A 19,114-nucleotide genomic window follows, 5' to 3' on the forward strand; every position below is an offset into this window, starting at 1 on the left:
GGAGAGTGGGTATACACCACATGCGTACATAGACATATATATATTGTGTGTGTGTATATGTAAGTTAATATGACACTGAGAAATATTATAGAGTAACTACTGAGCTGAAATCAGAATGGCTGCATTGGCCAAGTCATTAAAAACCAAACCATTCCCTTCTAAAACATGTCATGGGCGCATCAGACATTCACAGATAAGCCAGGCAGAGGCTCATATAGCAACCGCCAGGTCAGGCTCTCCAACAAACAGAAAATCCCAGGGGAGAACACAAAATCAAATCAAATCTAACCAAACAGTTAAAAGATCAGCCAAAGCGGGAAGTCCTCAGCGCGGCCGAGGGGGGATATTCCGTATATTCCCACAGGAGCGAGGTGTCCTTCAGAGGTGGCTCCAGTGCGAGCCCCAGGCCGGCTCTCCGGAGCAGCTGCCAGCAGCTTTTCCCCAGGTGCCTTTTCCTGCCCCGAGACGCTCCCGGTTTTACCTGCAGCGCTGGGTTTCCAGCCGCAGTGCGAGTTCCATCAGGGACCAGCRCATCCCTTAGGAATCCTTAAATATTCCGAACGCAGTGAGATGGCTTGCAGTGACATCTAAGTTACTGAGTATCTGTCAGGTCAAAAGGACAACTTACTGTATTTTTTTTGTCAGTTTTCAAAGCACAAGTCAGGAGAAACCCTCTTAAAAACAGATTATTTAACAAGGGATATTGACACAGCAAGACCTAACACAATGAAATGCAGTTAACTATCCCCTATCCCCAGTTTTAAGAACTGATACAGACCAAATAAAGCATTTATCTGCTTGGGCCATGAACCTGCATAAGAAACTCCTACAACAAAAACAGTATTTGAGTCATTTTCAGTCTGCTTTATTGCAAAGACATAATATTTGGTAYCTTAACCTTATCCAAGCACATTTCAAATAAGATCAGCTCTTCAAGGGTAAGCTTAGATTAAACACAAATTGAGCATTTATCTCTTAATGCTACACTGTAAAAAAAGACAGTGTTTGTATGTGCATGTTCTATGAGTCTAGGTGACAAACCCCTCCACAAGAGACAGGGAGCAGATGTTCTCCTCTTAGTTCCCGACCCTGGAAGATATGTATTTTGAAAAGCAAGAGAAAGGATTTGTTTGGGATGGCACTGGAGGCATCCCCGGGAGGAAGGTGCTGCCAAAAGAACAGCTTTAGCCCTGAAATGCTGACTGCCCCTGGCAGCTGCCGCTACCTGGGAGCTGCCAACGGGGCTCCTGGCTGAAGCTCAGGGCACGTGGGGAGCTGGCACCTTGGCCACGTCTATGTCCTCGACCCTTCACATCAGTATCAGCATCTTCAAATCTCTAGGTGACAAAAAGGCTACTAATTAAGCTAATTAGCACCACACTGCCATGGGAGCTCTTTGGATGCTTGCAACTGATATGCTCTAGCATTAGTTATAACAACACACAATGGGGAGGAGATGCATTTTCTCCATGACACGGGAGTAAATCTATTAAAGTGTTATGTGTATTAGCAGCATAAATACAAAATAAGAACAGGAGCAGCCACCACAAGAYGACGATCATTAGCAGAGACCAGAATTATTTCCTCACAGCATAACCAGAAACAGAGGAGAAAGTCTGCACACGGGCAAGTGCAGCATCAACTATTTCAGGGGAACTGCTGCTCTAGGAAAAGGAGCAATTCATGCCCTTTTTATAGGGAGAGTGAAATTCATCTGCAGTTTATAGAGCACTGGTCCAGTACTCTGTGTCAGGGATGGGAAATGGAACTGTATTGCTCAGTGTCCTCAGGACCAATTTAGACATTAGCAACAGAGCATCCTCTTTAGTGAATCGCTGCTCTCCAAATTACAACAAAACAATTCACATAAATTAAAATTTGCCAGTTTAGTCAGAAGCAYGAAAAGCAGCCAGAGCAATGCTGCAAATACAGCCACAAAAGGAAGAAGAAAATAAAAGAAAAAAAAAAAAAGAAAGAATAGCAGTATTTTCTTGCCTTTGCCTCAAAGGCCATTCTCTGTGATGCAAGGAGATTACCCACGAGTTGGGAAGGAAAAAAAAAGCACAACTTGACACATTCATTGGGCTGCAATGGAACAGTGTCCCTTCCCAGCACTCTGACACAATTACTCCATATAGTAAGAGTGCAGAGGAAGGGATAGAGAGAGGGGTGTGTTTCAGACACAAAATGATCAGGTTCATTGCTACAGCGAGGAATATTTAAATAAAAAGGTTTGATGCTCAAATCAAGTTAACTCATAGCCTTTCAGTAACCACATTCAAATACAGAACAGTGCAACAGAGAAAAACAGTGAAAGCTGCCAGTTTCTATGTGCAAAGCAGAACGTAAATCAGATTTACCAGCTTTAAATTTTAACCAACCACTTTGGGCTGGCATGTCTAGCACTTAAACACACATCTAGAACCCTGCTYTCTATACACTTCAACACGGATTGCCAACAACAGTTTCCCTGCACAACACAAAATTGCTTAACACAGAATTTCACAATTACCGTATATACCAGTTTAACATTATGTTAATATAACATACAGTATATGAGCAACTAAGGAAAAAAAATCTTTTTTTAAATAAAGCTCCATACCCGTAAGGCATGGATTTCATAGCCGYTTTGTCACACTGGGCCTACTCTGTTGGGTTCCATATTCTGGCCAGGCCCTACACACTCACTGATTTTTACAGCATTTCTGAATCCATCACCCCTACTGCAGCAGAGAGTCAATAACAGCTCCTGGCTTTGCAGATCGTTTTCTGTTTGGAGAGAAGAAAGAAGAGGAAAAAAAATGCATACTCATCATCTGGCTGTCCAGGCTAGACAGGGACCAGAAAGATTCCAAATCAAAACCACACAGAATTAACTTGTAAGTAAGCCCTGATTGAAAACAAAACTAAAGCCAACACTGKATCTCCCCCAACAGCCTATTACTTTCCAATAATTATTGGATATACCCAGTCAAGGTGTCGCTCGTTAAACCAGTCCAGAGAACAAGAAGCCTGAAGACGGGAACGTGAAAAAGGACATCAGAAGACTGCYCACAGACAAGTCTTTCTGGACATTATTTTACCTCAGCAAAGACACTGCAGATCAGCTCTGTTGTACTTGGTATTACTAAACTTTACATCATGCAGCATTTTCACATTCTCTCTTCTCATTAATCAAAAGCCTTCAAATATCTGCTAATTAAGTTTGCCCAGATAAACTCAGGCAATCCCCAGTGTAAATCCCCCATTACATATTGACACCCTAAAGTGCTTCACCTTCGACCAGTTTTGGGCCTGGACCTTCCTTTTGAAGTCCTTGGTCTCTCCAGCTTGAGCAAAGACTGTCTCAGGCTTTCTTCTGTGTAAGCTAAATAAACATGGGAAAGGTCCACTTCAAAGGGCTAATGAGAAAAAAAACAGAACAAAACAATGTTTTATGCACTGCAAGCAACAGCTCTTCCACTAGGAAACACTAGGAAAACTAGGAAACACTAGGAAAAAAATAATCTCTTTAAACCATGAAAAATGCAGATTAGACATGTTTCCCGTAAATAGGCAGAGATATTTAAACAGGCACAACTGATAGCAGAACATAGACCTCCATAGTTCAATATATGCTTAGGAAAAATCACTTACATCTTTTTCCTTTTTATCCAGAACAGGAGTCTGTTTCCTCATGTTGTTTCCTGTATATGCAACACATTTCTTGAAGGGGGAAAAAAAAAAAAAAAAAAAAAAAAAAGAAAGAAAAAAGAGAGAGACCCATTAGACCCATTACTAAAATCCACCGAGTATATTGCAACTCTGTACACAGTTGTACAAGTGCATTTCTGGCCTCAATTAAATTCTTTGGGCGTTTGGGTTCCCATAACTTGCACACGACCCAGTGAGCCAGCTTACCAGCTGCCATTCCCCAATGTCTTCATTCCAGTGAACGTAGTTTTCAATCATTTCCTAGGAAAAAGTTAGAAAGGTAACAGTCAGGCTTGCATTGTCTACACTCCAGATGCACCTTCCAAAACATGCCACCAAAAGCCTGGATGACTTCTTTAAAAACAACTTTGACAACTTTAGGTTATTTTTAGCACACCATGTTCAAAATACCCTGTATGTTCTGAACACAACAGAAGAGAAAATACTACTTAAATGGTGCATTTTGGAGTTCCCACTGAGGTGTGGGTTTCAGTTATGCCAATGCCACCAGGATACAAGTGCTCTAACAGGCAAGAACAAAAATGGAAGGAAATAGGCTTTTCCTTTATCTAATAAGGCAAGTTACATTTTAGTACATCATAAATTTTACGAATGTTGGATACATAAGATTRAAGAAAGCAGGAGTCTACTTGGTACTAATATCAGACACTAGCAACCACAACTTCAAGCACAACAAAAATTAAAAATGGAGAAAGTCAAGTCTCAAACTTCAGAGATTCAGAGCAAGGGCATGGTGCATATACCATGTACATTTTCAGCATATTCAAAGAGACTTTTTAGTACATCAGAGAAATATGCGGTAGAGAGCAGGAATTATTGTATCACTGCAGCCACGGAAGCCCTGACACATGATGCATTTTTTCCCTAAAGCAGGTTCTACGATCATGGAATCTTGATGGCCGGTCATCAAAACCTGTGAGAACTAACCCAAAACCTGTGAGAACTAACCTAATGCTCACCCTGCATTCATTATTTACCCAGTCCAGCTGGCTTGGGAGACAAACGCACTAGCTCTGATCGTCTTCCACAAGAACTTCAGTTAGCAATCTACCAGTTCTTATAAAAGTGACTTGACGCGCACACCTTCTGTCACTTCAGTGTGATCTGCTTCTGAGGAGTCAAGCAGCACCAGCACAACCAAGCTACTGATGATGAACAGTTGCATCTGCTCAGCTGAGCTGCAGCAAAAGGTGGYTCTGAGGCTCACAGAATGGCTCAGGTTGGACTCACACCAACTCATCATCTTGTGGGCAACAACTAAGCAGACTCACTTCTCCGATAGCACCTCAAGGAAGAGGAAGGAAGCTGACTCATTCAATTTTTGGGAGGACAAAATAAAAGCCAGAGGGCTCAGTACACATAGCACCTGCTTACGTCAAAGGCTAATATTCTTCATCATTACCTGGTAGTCCTGAGGAATGAAGTTGTCTATAATGAGCATCTGAAGACGGAGTTCCCTGCTCAGCTGACGAATATTTTCCAGTAATCCTTCGATTTCTCTCTGATGTTCTTGCTGCAAATCTGCCATCTGCAGACAAAAAAAACAGCCCATAAAGAGGAGTCAGAGTGAGCTTAAGGTATAGTAATTGTATGAAGAGTCTTTTGCTTGCATGATGCTTTGTGAAACAAAAAGCAAGATTTGTACTTGATAAAAAAATGGCTATAAGCATTAGAACAGTTGCCTCTGAAAAAATAAACCACTGAAACCATTCTAACTGAGAGAAGGTTTAAAAATGGTCTAAAGTTTTTGGTTCCATTAAAAATAAATCGGCCTTCTGGCAATCCAAGTTGTGTGCCAGCTAAGAGCAGATCAAGAGAGTGTAGACAAGTTATGTCCTTGATAAGAAGGAGAAAAGTCTCTAACGTGCATTTATGAGAAATGCACTTTTTCATAAAGCAGGGATACCAGATACTCAACAAAGGACATTCACCCAGTGTTATAAAGAGAGAATTTGAGTGACAGGCAGGAAGAAGGAGAGCTAAGAGCAGAGGAGAATTTGGGTGGTTGCACAGAGCAAGGGATTAAGCTGCCAGCAGACAATTTGCTTTGGTCAGAAATAACCAGTGTTTCTCCCTGAAGTTCTGAATGACTCTGTCTCCAACACACTCTCCCAGAACCAGAATAACTTGGAGAAAAGCTCCACGATGTGCCCCATGCAGCTCTGTTATTAGRCTCAATTAGTCCTTTCTGAATTACGTAAACTAAAAGGGAAAGCAGAGACATTTCTGAGACACTTGTGCAGAGTCACAAAGCTTAACTCCTCCCCGCTCTAGCATTGCAGACACTGACCTCTGATTTTGCAGCCATCAGCATGGTCCAAACTTTCTTCAGCTTTTTAGTTTTCCCCTGTGCTTCTTCCTGAAGGCTGGTGTACTTCTCCTCTATGTCCAAGCGTTCTTGCTGTAGGCAAGATTTAGCAGACATCCACACATTAATACACTCTAAAAAGCTATATACTTTTTAGATATGCAACAGCATAACAGGAAGAAAAAGACTTGAACAAGTCTTTTCCATGGCATGGAGACCTGCCTCAGCCAGGCTGGCTCACAGCCACAGCAATCTCRCTGTTGCGAGTCACACACGAGCCTTGCCAAGGCTCTCCTGGATGCCAGTGGCCTCCCAGGCCGCCAGCATCGTCCGTGCTCGCAGAGTGGAGCCTCATCTGCCCGTGGCAGCAATGCCAGCAGAGAGCACTCCCCACCTCCTTCTCCTCAAGCTCCTTGCGAAGCTGCTCTGCTCTCTTCCTTCGTTCTTCCAGCTCCATATTGGATTCTTCCAGCAGTTTCTCTTGTTCCTCTGCTTTTGCCAGTAAGTCCACACCTCCTACAATCACCTTCTTCTCCAGTGCAGACAGTTTCTCCAACAGGGACTGGTGCTCTTGCCTGCAGAGGGAGGAAGCTATGTTAATGCCAAACGTAGCCTATCCTGTGCCACCTGCAAAGCAGCCAGGCCTGAATTAGTTTTACAGTACAAACAAACACTTACAGGGCTGGAAAAGCTTGTCTTGCTGCCAAGGTTTCAGAGGGGGTGAGGCACTGCAAGCAAGTGCAGAAGTTCCCTGAGTTCCCATCACTTTTACGCAACCAGGCCAGCAGAGAAGCCTCTCCCGCCGCAGTTCCCCTCTGTCAGGGGCTGCCAGGCACCACTATCAACATCAGCCCTTCTGCCAGGGCCCAGCCAGGCCAGCAGAGCCAAACAGGCTGCACAGGACGTGGTGGTGGCAGCGAAGTCAAGAAGGCAGCTCTGCAGGCTGTGCTCTGAGGAACCTCTCGGCAGGAGCTCCCCATCTGCACGGGCCACAGCAGATGCTCTCCACAGCTCACCAGCTCCAGTGCAGGAAAGCCCTAGCAAAGGGAATTCCCTCTTGCACCAGTGTGCACAGGGCACCTGACTTGCTACAGAGCTCCTGTGAGTTCATCAAGCAATAAAACAGTATTGCTGCTCTTCCCAGGGCTCCAGAGCTGCAAGGGTCCATCTGAGTTTCTAGGCCATCTCTCTAGTAGATGAAGTTTGTGGCAGATGAATAAAGCTGCTTTTTCATCTGCTCTAATCTCTGAAAGCACAAAGGAAGCTGCTCTTTGATAATAGCAAGTGCTGAGGTTCATTTTATAAAAACTATTAMAGGCACCTCCCCACACAGACAACTAAGTTCTTGATTAAAGAAAAAATCCACAACTGCACAAACTGCTCGGAGCAAGATACTCACTGAGCTTTAAGTAAATCTTTTTCTCTCTTCTCCAGTTCAGCTCTGGCTTTATTTCTTTCTTCTTCTTCCATATCAAGTTTCGTTTCAAGAGCTTTTCTCTCCTCTTCAATCTTTGCTTGCATCTCTACCATCTTATCAGGGGAAACTTTCTTTTTGCCTTTAAAAGAGGCAAATTAGTTAGATGTCAGAACWCAAGAGCTGTGTCCAGCTTGGAGCCTCTGCATCTTTCAAATGCCACCGTAACTCTGCCCAGTTGTAACTTTTATAAATCTAAACATATACTATTACTATGTATATAAAGCAATTCACTGCTATACAAGCCAGTAATATAAAACAATAACCAAAGTAATCTATTAATAGAATATATATATATATTCTATGTAAATAATAATAAGGATGAAGCCCCAAGAACACTCACATGAAGAATAAATCCCTGTGGGGAAGGAACACTGCCAGCAAAGAACCCCACCTGAAGATCAGCCCAAGCTAGAAACTCAGAGCTCAGTGTTCAGTGTTCTAAGCTGCATAGCTTAGGGCCAAATAAAAGAACACAGAATATGGCCCTAAGCTACATCCTCAAATTTTTATGTGAACAAGAGTTATTCTCAAGTTTCAGATGAGCATTTTTCTTCCTTTCCCCCTTCAAATACTCTTGCTCACTGCCCTCCTTATGGGGTTATCTGTTGCACGGCCAGCAAACAGATATTCTAAGAATCTATCAATGTGAAATTACAGAGAACAGGGAAATTCAGAGCAGCCCTAGGAAGTGACGAGCCATAGGAGAAAGCTTTTGGATGCTGTCTCATCTRTGTGACAGCGACTACCCACAGACCTGAAAGTAGTGAGATTTGCTGTGACTTATCAGCTGAGTCTTTAAAATGTAACTACCGCTAAAGGAACGAGTTACAGCTGATAAGGGTTGCAGTGGAAGCAGCCAGAGCAACTCACTGAACCCAGCAGCCTGAAGGGCTGTTTCCAAACTGGGGATTTTGGAAGAAAAAATTCAGGTTGTGACGCAGAACCCCTCCCACACACCTCAATCACCTTCTCCAAGTCCCCGGGGCAGGTGAACACAGGGCTCCTTGGGGTAATTTGGAGTGAGAGGGAGCACAGCTTAGGTGGATTTCTTAAATTCCCTCTTGTTCACTACAAAGAGATAGATCCTATTTTTTGCTCTTCTCTAGATACACAGAAAAAACTCCTTATAGTATCCAAGTATAGAAGCTCCCAGCAATCATCTACTATGGCGGGACCTCTTATCATGAAATATCCATCATGCTTAAAAACGTATTTGAGAAAGACTGTTTGGTTCAATAAAAACTCTGCAACTTTATTTTTTTTCCCCATGGCATTCAATTTGCTATTCACATGACTGCAGTGTCACAGGTGTGCCAGTATTTAAAAATATGCATGTGCATGTACTTTGTTCATGGACACACGCAAGAGAATATGCAAGTTGTGTGGAAAGGCACGGCCTTGAGCACTAGGGCAAACGCTGGTTTAGGTTCCATTTGCTGAACTTTGAAGCCAGATAATAAGAACTTATTTCTGGATGTGTGGTGAAGATGTCACTAGCTCTTCTTTGGACAAGAAGTTTCAAAAGTTTGTGCTTTCTGGGAAACAGACCTGTACAGAAATCCCCATATAAAGAGATAAGATAGATGAAGGCTCCTTACCTGTCAGCACACAACCCTACACATTCTCAATTTTAGGAGACAAACCCAACTAGATACAGAGCTTGTAAAAGGGTCTTACAACTGTAACTATATTATAGGGAGTTGGAAATCAATTACACCAACCTGCTTGATCTTGCATTAAAAGGAAGCAGAGAGCAAGTCGCAGAGAGGCAGCATGTTTGGAAAGGGGAGGAAAGAGAAAATAGGTTATTACTTGATCACTTCAGACAGAGCTCATCAACATCAGAACGGTATTTTGTATGCTTATTTCTAAAGTAGAAAACACGGAATCATTATTAAGAAATAAGACTCCATCACAGAAAACAGTGCACTGTGATTTTGTGCTCAAGCAGAGAAATGTTCCGTACTAAAGAAAAATGCACGTCCAGGATAATCCTGAGTTTGCTCCTGCATCCTCCTGCCCACCCAATGCAGTGCAGAATCTAAAGGCAACATCCTGAGCCTGCCGCAAAGATCATGCTCTAAGAAACAATCAAAGATAGTAGATTTCTGCTTCAASAGGAGACTTGGGATTATTTTTTTTCCAAAGTAGCCAAATCTGTTAGATTAGCTGCAGAATCTTATAACTCAAAGAACTCGTTCTAAGATTAAAGCCAGTTTCCAAGCCAATTCTTTGCAAGTTATGGCAATTGCACACGCAGCCTCAGCAGATGACTCCTCTGTTTAGTTACACAGGAGGGTATTAGTGGGTTAACTCGCAGTAACTGGTGCTTCCATGGAGATATATAGCCASTTTTCATTATTCAAGCAAGTGCAACAACACAGCGGGGACAGAGAAAAGATGAGAGACACCACATGCAAAAAGGGCACCCATGAGGACAGTTAATAGCCCAAAGCACATAAGACAGCCCCAGTTCTCCCCACCATCGAGATCCCAAAGCAATTTCCACAGTGGAGCTCATTGCACCAACTTATGGGAGATGGATTGATCCACTCACTGCCAGCSGTTTGTTATTAACTGTCCTCATCCAAACAGCCAGGCTTCAAGCGAGCTTAGAACAAAGTTAAAGCAAGCAGGATTCCAAGCCTACCGTAATCTGATCTAGTAAAGGTCTTCCTGAAGCCCTGAGCCTTCCTGACTGCTCCCATACTTTCCCTTAGCTGACACCTTCCACTAAGGAGGCCAGAGTAACTTCTACCTTAGTATAACTAAGGAGCAAGACTTCCCAGACCCTTCACGCCTAGCACAGGGAGGAGGCTCCACAGTGTCCATACAAGGGAACAACATCAGTGGCCACGTTCCTGTAGGCCAACACCTGAGATTTGACTTGGCTTTTTTCTTTCCCCCGCCTCTCCAAAGCCATCCCTAAGCAACTGTAGGGTTTTAAAGGTAAAAAAAAGTCTTATCTGTGATGAGAATCAGTCCAGACTTCCCTCACAGGTAGCCCAGAATCTCAATTCCTTGCTCCTTTGTGAACTAAGCTGGCAGTGGCCAAGCACTCCATATAGTTGGGCAGTTAAATTTCTKTGCACTTTGGTAAAAGTCTGCTGGAGTCAAGCCAAACAAACCGTTCAAGGTTTCCCTGCAGGTATAAAGCTAATGTAGCTTTATTGCTCTTGACAATTTCACTCATTCTTTCCAAACCTAATAGTGAAAATAACCTAACTTTGACAACTAGACCTACAGAATAGGTTGTGCTTTCTTAAATGCTCATATTGCATCACTTCCCATAAAAAGAAGAAAAAAAAAAGTTTCCTATGGCTTCTTTACTGGCATTTTTAAGGAGAAAACRTTCAAAACACAGAAGCTGCAAGGAATGAGCTGGTCTTTGCTTTTTAAACAGTTTCCTAATTTTCTTCAGGTCTYGTTCAAGCAACATACTAAATAGCTTCATATTCTTTCAAGGAGGTAGCTCAGAGTATGCATGTTAAACTACTGTTTCAAGCATGGAAGCAGCAAAGGAAAAGCATGCTTAAGCCAAGTGATAAACTCAGGCTTATCCTTCCAATAGGCACAGCAGGGGAGCAGTGGCATTGCAAAATGGAGTGTGCAGATCATGAAAAGACCAAAGCTGAAAGGACTTAAGAGCTCCCACTCACTAGTGAAGGACTTATCCAGAGGTTTCTCTATGACAGAGCATGTGGAGTCTGAACTACTGCTGCTGCTACTGCCTGGAAAACAGAGATGAGCCCCACAGAAAAACCCCCAGAGAAGAAGAAACATGCAGATGGAAGTTAGTTCTAAAGGAAAGAAACCCAGAAAGGCAGACTGGTTCAAAAAGAAACATCTTTCTATTAGGAAGCATTTGCTAAAATCCCTCCCAGACTCAGCTTGCAAAGCCACCATTTATCAGCACAAAATAGCATGCTCAGAAAGACAGTTCAGTGAAAACCCATTTTAACCAGCCTGTAACTTAAAACAACATGCCAAGGTTGTTTCCATCATAAGCAACAGCACAGAATACCAAATCACACCAGAGGAGGCCACAGACATCAGCAGCAGATGATTTGGTGACCGGGAGCCCTTTCCACTCCTACACACACAGCAATGTGCATCTTCCCTCTAGGGAGCAGGGCCAGCTTCCTAAGTGACACTTACTGAGCACACTCCTGCTCATCAGCACCCTTGCTTAGGGAACTCAGAGAAGCTTTTTTGAAAGCTAAGCAAGTCAGAGCTATCTGTCCTTTAATTGTTTCAATACCTTCTGAATATGGTCCATTCTCGGGAGGATTGCGCGGGCAGGAAGGGTGTCAGCTTTTCGGCTAACACACAGACACCCCAAAGCCAAGTTTTTTCCCCTAGCAATATGAAATAAGATGAAATAGGACACTAGAAGAGTCAGGTACATTCAAAACACAAACGAATCTCTTGCCTATACCATGGCTAAAATTCCCCTCTAACCATTCCCATGGTTATAAAAACCACATCTCCTACCACTAATCTTTGGTGTCCTCCTCCTCCTCCCATCTCTGGGAGCAGGGGAAGTTCCATAATACAAGTGTTTGAAATCAAAGTAACAAGCCACACACAGCCACTCTGTAGCAACCAGGGAATCACCATGTAAGAGGATGTCACCACGAGCACAACTACCCAAGTGGAAGCAGACAGCACTCAGACTTGGAGCTGCCCACGTACAGCGACAGCAGAGAGCTTCGCTTTCAGAAGAGTCATGATAATTGCAGTGGCACTAGGGCAGCTCTCCGACTGCACTGTTGTCCCTGTGGCTCTGGCTGCCATTTCAGACACCAACTGCTGAATAAGAGGAGGTTAGTGGCACCAAGAGCCACCAGGTATCTGCCTTACCCCGTCGTTTCTTCCGCTTTTCTCCATCCTCTCCAATCTCCCCATCGTCATCGTCATCCTCTTCTTCAGAATCACTGGTCTCAGAGCCAGAAATCTCTTCCCCTAGAAGAGAAGGATGTGCTTTTTGGTGCACTTTCTCTCACCATATATCGTGACAGGAGCATTTGCCCAGAGTCAGCAGGGTTCGACATAAGCTGTTGAGCAGCTGCAGAACTTACTAAGTGCTGAGAGCACAGAAGGCTCACGGTGACTCAGGAAATCTAAGACAAGCCACACAATGCTGTGAAGTCAGCATATTTAAACCTCAAAGGGGCAGTTTTAGCTGGAAATAGAGAATTCTTGGACTACTGAGCAGTTGACCTATGAAGTTTTGCTAATAAGATCTCCCAATATCTTCACTGYAATCTGAGACACAAAAGAAAACACTCAGATGCACAAAGTTCACTCATATTTGCTACTTAAACATACATCTGTACACATGAAACTGGATGGCTGCTAATTAGGAAACTGGCCTGTTTCAGAAGTGTTTTTAACTGTTGTTGCTAYTGCAGACATCATGCTGAGAGATGTTTCAGACTGATTTGGCAGCCAAAGGGAGCAAAACCCAGCATTTAACACCCGAACCACCCAGCACATTAGAACCACAAGGCTGACTGTTCCATAGACCAGGTTTCCAAATGAACAAATAAACTTTTTGCCCACCATGGCGGGGTAATGCCCATACCAGGCTCCTAACTCGCAAAGAAAAGAGGTGCTGATGATTCCTACTTCCCCTGAGTGGGGGAGGCTTCAAGCAGCGATCTATGGGAGTCCCTGATCTATGGGAGTTCTGCAGCGAGGGAAAGAAGGAAAATAAGGAGAACTTTTGACCTTTTATTCCCAGGCTTTTAAAGGCCAGACCTCTCCTGCTCACCAGGCTGCGCCCAGGGCCCCAAGATCCCCCCAGAAGYCAAGGCCTTGCACTAAGGCCAAGTGCCACCTAGCGGGCAAGGCTCATGGGGCACATCTCCAAAAAGGGACTTTTCACACCAGAACAGAACCAGCCTTGGTGCAGAGAGAAGCACTAGGAGTAAAGGAGGAATCTCACCTTCTTCCAGTTTCTTTTTAAGCTCCTCGATTTCCTTCTGGAACTGGCGGAGCAGAGCATCTTTGGGATCTTCGTTAATCCTGGCCTTGTTTTTGATGTTCTTGGCTCGGTTCGCGTACCTGAGGGTGCTGATGGTCTCGTCGTAGTTGTAGTCTGCGGGGCCGATGTTCGCGCACTGTCCCACACCGAAGCAGGGAGCAGAGGACAGAATTAGACACCAGGAATGTCAGAGCCCGGAACAAGCAACTTTAGAGGGACTTCTCCTTCGCTCTGCCAGTCTCAGTGCCATTCTTTCCCAGACTTTCCTGCTGCCTGCACACTAAGGTTTTTTTCATCTACCCAAGAAAAATTGTTTGATCTCATGTACATGCATTCATTTGCACCGTGTTGAGAGCCTCTTGCACACAGGCAGACAGGAAGGATAGAAAGAGCACATAAATTTTTTTGAACTGTGCAGAGCTCTGAAATAAACGCATGAACACCAGGTTGTTCTCAGCTTGCGGGCCGATCCCCGCAGGGCCGTTCCAGCTTACCATCATGGTTTTGGAGTTGCCCCCAAGGGAGTCCTGAAGGAGCCGTGTAAGCTTGGAGTTACGGTAGGGTACATGGGTGCTCTTGCCATCCACCAGCGCCGAGATGACGTTTCCCAGAGTAGAAAGAGAAAGGTTGATCTTGGTAGCTTCTTTCAGTCGCTGTCCTGTGGCTCCAGTTTTTGCCTGCCTTTCAGAGCCCTGGAAAAGGAATAACATGAAGCAGATCCACAGGAAAAATGCAAAAGATACCCTAATCTACTTGCTTCCCTCAATTGTATTGTTGGCAGCCATGTCATCAACCACCTTATCATTAGAGACCTAGCTAATTATATCAGATATGGTTAAAGAGACAAGTCAAATGGGTCTTAACTGAAGCTTTCAATTTCATCAGATTCTGGATTGTTCACAATAAACCAACACAACTGGAAAAAAAGGCATATTACCCTAGTAGCAGAAATGTTACGCTTGTTCCTGGACACCTCTGGTGCAGCTGCAAAATGCAGCTGAAGAACAAAGCAACACTGCAATTGTTTTACAGGGAGCTTAACAGAGCCATCTAAACACACATCCTATAGATAAATAATAGATAAGATGCAGGCATTCAGTGCCACTAGCCTTCCCTTTCCTTTATATTTAGCCTTCCCTTTCCTTTATATTTATATATAGCAAATATATATATTTGCTAATTTCCTTAACATTCTCCCTTTCAGGAGGTAAGGTCTGGGCTACAGAGAAACATTTCCCTAGTGCAGCTACACTTGTTCAAAGCGGGTGAAAGAGGGAGGAARGCAGCTTGGGAGAGCGACACTGCAAGGTCACAACCCTCTGACATGGTTACAAAAACAAAAACACTCTTGCAAAGAGCTGGGTCTGCTGTCCAGAGCGCTCCTTCAAGTGTAGCTTATCCATCTGATAGTTAAGTTGGAGAAGAGAGCCCTTTCATTAGGCAAGGCTCTAGTCACACTAAAGCCTTTGGCAGGCTGGTTTAAAGCCCTGAGGCAAGTACTACACAAACCAAACGTCAAAGGGCTTTACCAGCGAGACAGGGGCCACACTCTTTATTCAGCCTGTAAAACGAGATCCTCGCAGCGTGACCAGGTGAGCAGTGACCCCCAGCATGACGCGGGCCTGGCCGCTCCCACCTACCGCGAGGTCCACGAGGTGCAGCTTGCCCATGCGAACGTGCATGTTGCCGTCAACGCCCTTCTCGCTGCACTCGATGGTGATGGTGAAGATGGCGTGCGAGCGGGAGCTGTGCTCGTTCATGTTCGTGGCACCAACAGAACCTTCGTTTGGGAGCAAGGGAAACAGCAATGATGTTTGCAGGAAGAATCACACGCTCCCTAACACTCTTGCTGTCAAAGCACTTGCCTCTGCCCAAGCCTGTTTATCAGAGGACAGAAAAGGGATGCTCTGACTCAGCCACAAACTACATTCTTGGGCTTTGACACTGCAGCCATCTCCAGGCTGGACTAGCAGCAGCATTGCTGCCTGCTCCAGTTTCGTGCATATGGCAAGCTCCCGTTCCCAAAGCAGTGGGAGTTCCCATTTGTTTCTTTTTAAAACTGCAAAAACCAATAGCCTAAGGTGGACCTGGAGATGTTTATATTTTGAAAAATTGAGATGAAGCAATTTGTGCCAGGAGCGATAACAAGACAGAGCTTTGCTCTGTAAAAGGATCTGGGCTTAACCAAGAGGTCTTCAAGAAAACACAGACCACTTCCTAAGCACAGCACAAGCCGAGGCTAGCTGTTGTTCACCCTGATCAGAGCTGGAAGAGCAGAAGAACCGAGRCACTCGCCTTTGCCATGACGCTCTGGGGCGGACCGATGTGGGAGACCCCAGCCTTCTTCACCTATCCCTGCTCAAAAGGGGTCCTTCCCAAACCCCTTCTGCTTCTGCTCAGCTGAAAAAGCTTTCCTGTATCAGGACTAGCAGTAAAACGCCTTACTGGGGTAACTCACTACCAACTCTTCACCCTGTGATGCAGTCTGGCACAGCAGAGCTAAAACCCTGCTCACAGCAATGCTACGTACGGTTTTTGTGGCCCAGAGTCATGATTCTGTCCATATCATCTGCATTGTTTACGACATAGGCTGACAGGTCTTTGATATAAACTCCCACATCAGGTCTCTCTTTAACCTAAGAGAGAAATAGTTTAGATGGAGCATCCCTGGGAGAGCCCTGAATAGCAGTTTTCAATGACACTGTAACAATACAGTAATTTACTTCCCCAGGTTCTTGCTTGGACACAAGATACTCCAATGCTCTGAACTGGAGCAGCTAAGGAAGAGTCATGCAGGTCAATATTGCACTGGTTTCCCCTGGTGCCAAACAGGGGCTTCAAATCACACCCTCTAATTTCTGCAGCTACTGTCAGGGATGTCTGGGACGGAACCGCTCACACTCAGGTAAGAGAGAGAGCTTCTCACTACACAGCTGACCAAAGGGAAGGGATTCAGAGAAGCCAAGGGACTGCACTTTTACAGTTCCAGCTACTGCACCTCTGAAAAAGGAGCAATGTGAGGAGCTCAACCTCCCACTCCTCCTTCAAGAGCTGTCTCTGGTCTTTAAAAAGACAGCACTGCTCAGTGACTTACAAGAGAGAAGCAGAAATGGAGAGCAGCAGGCTCACCTCTAGCCTTTGGGTCTGGTCTTTTCCTAGCAGATCTCGTACTTCTTCATTATAAATTTCCAGGTAAGACACACGGACCAAAAACCTGAGGGAAGACAAGTGGGTGAGAAACCTTCAGAATTTGTTGAAGTCCGACATATACAAACACATAATGCAAAGAAAATGAAGCAACACTAATAGAGTCCTGCTCTATCCAGGCAGGAATTGCTTTGGGAGGAGTCTTTTAGTCGGGACAGAGGCAGAATTTCAGGGCTTTTACTACAGGGGCAAGAACAAAAGACAGAGGTAGTAAAGAGAAAATATTTACCTTGTATCCCCCTCTGCCTTGGCAATGTGACCAAAGATATGGGCAAAGGAGTTGGGAATAATTCCTCTAAGCTCAGGAACTGCTCGGACGCCTTCCATGGTGAAAGTTTTCCCTGTTCCAGTCTGCCCATACGCGAAAATAGTACCTGAAGTACACACAGACACAAAAGAGTAATAAACTCTCAGAAGCTGGTAACTTTGCCATTTTATCTCATCAATTATTTGCATGATAGCACTTACATTTTTAGTTTTGCAGAATTAAAGCTTGACAACTTCTCCTAGTAGCTACTGTACAAAGGTAGGAGAAATAAAAATGCTGAACCAGCAAACAGAGCTGAGAACCCAGCCTGCAAGATATTTAATAAATTCTGCTCTTTTTAAAACTGCAGAAAGGTTAAAGAACAGAGTGCAAGTACAATTAAGACAAGCTCAATTTAATAGCACACTCAATTAGAAGAATTATATGCAAAATGCAAAACCAACTATTCCCAGTATACTAAACCACAGCGGAAACAACATGAGGCTTCTATAACCAGGCTGCACTGCGAGCCCAGCTCTGACCAGGCAGGTGCACAGGAAAACAGAGGGAATGCTGAGATTCCAGACCCGGGCTCTCCAGAAACACACTGCTGCTTAAATATGGCCCAGCACTGCTGAAAACTCTAAGATTTCTCTTGAATGGCAAGTCTAAGCAGGGAAGCACAGTTAGGCACCTGTGCTTCAGACAGGCTCAGTTTTACATCAGCTAAAACCCGGGCGTGTTAGTACAAGAGCAGATTATGCACCTTACACAAACCTTCAGAAACTCTGTAACTTACTGTTGCCATAACATTGTTATGGAAAGTAGCAATTTACTTCCTTCCTCTTTCCCTTACAAAGGATATTTACATGCAGAATAGAAACACACGCGTATACAGTAGTCACATTCATCCCATTGGTAAAAAAACAAAACAAAACACTGGATTATTTGTGGGGTACAGCAGACGGATCTTAGTTTAAAACAGCACGGTTTAGAAAGGAAAATGCAGCCCTTGYATTTCAAGACTGGTGTGCATACCTAGTTATTGCAGGACCACGGCAGCTGCTTGGCTACTGAAACTTAAGTGCCCYGAGAATTCTGATAATGAAATAAAATGTATTCTTTTTTCAAACAGAGATATAAAATGGGGAAAAAAAAAAAAGATAAAGGAAAAAACCATAGCTAATGGATCTTAGCTCATCAGTGATCACTGATGTTAACGATTACAGCAGGATTACAGATTGGCCATGGTGGTAAAGGTCTGCAGGTACCTGCAGCAGTCAGGCTGTTTTATGTTAGAGGCCACAACAGAAACAACCCAGGGCTACAGCCTTCGCTCCGGGAGACGTGCGGCAAGCTCAGGAGCATTTCTAAGAGCAGCAAGAACCCAAGACAGAACCCTTGACTTAAACAACACAGGACTCACCATTGTATCCCTCCAGCACCGAGTCAATAATAGGCCTCGCAGTCAGGTTATAGACATCCAGCTGTTTGCTCTCCGGCCCGAAAACCGTGTCGAACGTGAAGGTCTTGGGGGGCTCGTTGGACGAGTCGGTTTTGTGCACGGTGATGGTGCCCCTCATCTCGTCCACGCTGACTGCCATCTTGTAGCCCGTGGCCTTCTCGCGCTCGTTGAGCGGCCGGCACCGCACCACCACCTTCACGTTGTCGCAGCTCTCCGGCCGCTCCAGCCTCTCGGCCTTGTTGCTCTGCAGTCAGTTAAACACACAGACGTGCCCGCAACGYCACGCTTAGCGCTGGGTCACCTCAGGCAGGCGCGCGCGGCTCCGGAAAAGCCGTGAACTCGCGGGCTTAGCACAGAACCGGCTTATAATTAAACCAGCGAGAATAACGCGCGGTTGTTCAGCGAACTGAACCTCCTCGGGTTCACGAGCGTGGAGCCCCACTGAGCTGAGCCCGGATAATTTCACATCCCAGATGATCCGCGGATTTCTCGGGGAAATAACTTGTCTCCTGCCACCGCCTCGGAGCAGTGACAGGCTTAACTAGCGGCATCGCGGGACTGATGCTGTAACTGCTTTGCCGCGGAAAAGAACGCTGGTTTGGGCTTTAACTCCGCATCCGAGGGCTATAAACGGTTAAGCGCAAGATTTAACGGGGACACTCKCTTGACGCCGAGCGGCCGGGCCGGGGAGGCGGGAGCGGCCCGCG

General features: G+C 44.8%; 1 protein-coding gene across 2 annotated transcripts; it reads right to left on the minus strand.

Annotated features, from left to right (window-relative positions):
• Positions 1-18,862, minus strand: KIF3A (kinesin family member 3A). Of its 2 annotated transcripts, XM_026045333.1 has the most exons (18): positions 18,369-18,862; positions 16,925-17,069; positions 16,618-16,702; positions 16,019-16,124; positions 15,129-15,268; positions 13,983-14,180; positions 13,450-13,624; positions 12,363-12,464; positions 11,159-11,230; positions 9,221-9,229; positions 7,422-7,578; positions 6,417-6,597; positions 6,005-6,115; positions 5,117-5,242; positions 3,901-3,954; positions 3,637-3,705; positions 3,277-3,401; positions 1-2,769 (listed from the first exon to the last, which is right to left on the minus strand). In XM_026045333.1, exons 1-18 carry the CDS (start codon positions 18,544-18,546, stop codon positions 2,721-2,723), a joined length of 2,082 nt encoding a protein of 693 aa, XP_025901118.1. In that variant the 5' UTR covers positions 18,547-18,862; the 3' UTR covers positions 1-2,720. The 2 variants fall into 2 exon arrangements, with proteins under 2 accessions (XP_025901118.1, XP_025901124.1); XM_026045339.1 differs by lacking the exon at positions 11,159-11,230 and having other exon boundaries at positions 18,369-18,859.
• Between the last annotated feature and the right edge of the window lie 252 nt (positions 18,863-19,114).

This window comes from Nothoprocta perdicaria, unplaced genomic scaffold (assembly GCF_003342845.1).
Source record: "Nothoprocta perdicaria isolate Ctin4 unplaced genomic scaffold, notPer1 scaffold_107, whole genome shotgun sequence".
NCBI classification, from domain to species: domain Eukaryota; kingdom Metazoa; phylum Chordata; class Aves; order Tinamiformes; family Tinamidae; genus Nothoprocta; species Nothoprocta perdicaria.

What these genes read in the sequence shown, in the direction of transcription:
- KIF3A (XM_026045333.1), bottom strand. Translation starts at nt 18,546, where the DNA reads ATGGCAGTCAGCGTGGACGAGATGAGGGGCACCATCACCGTGCACAAA. An exon ending in GGTGCTGGAGGGATACAATG is followed by an intron (nt 17,070 to 18,368) that starts GTGAGTCCTGTG and finishes TGTGTACTTCAG; the next exon opens with GTACTATTTTCGCGTATGGG. An exon ending in AGGAGCTTGAGGAGAAGGAG is followed by an intron (nt 6,116 to 6,416) that starts GTGGGGAGTGCT and finishes TCTTGCCTACAG; the next exon opens with CAAGAACGCTTGGACATAGA.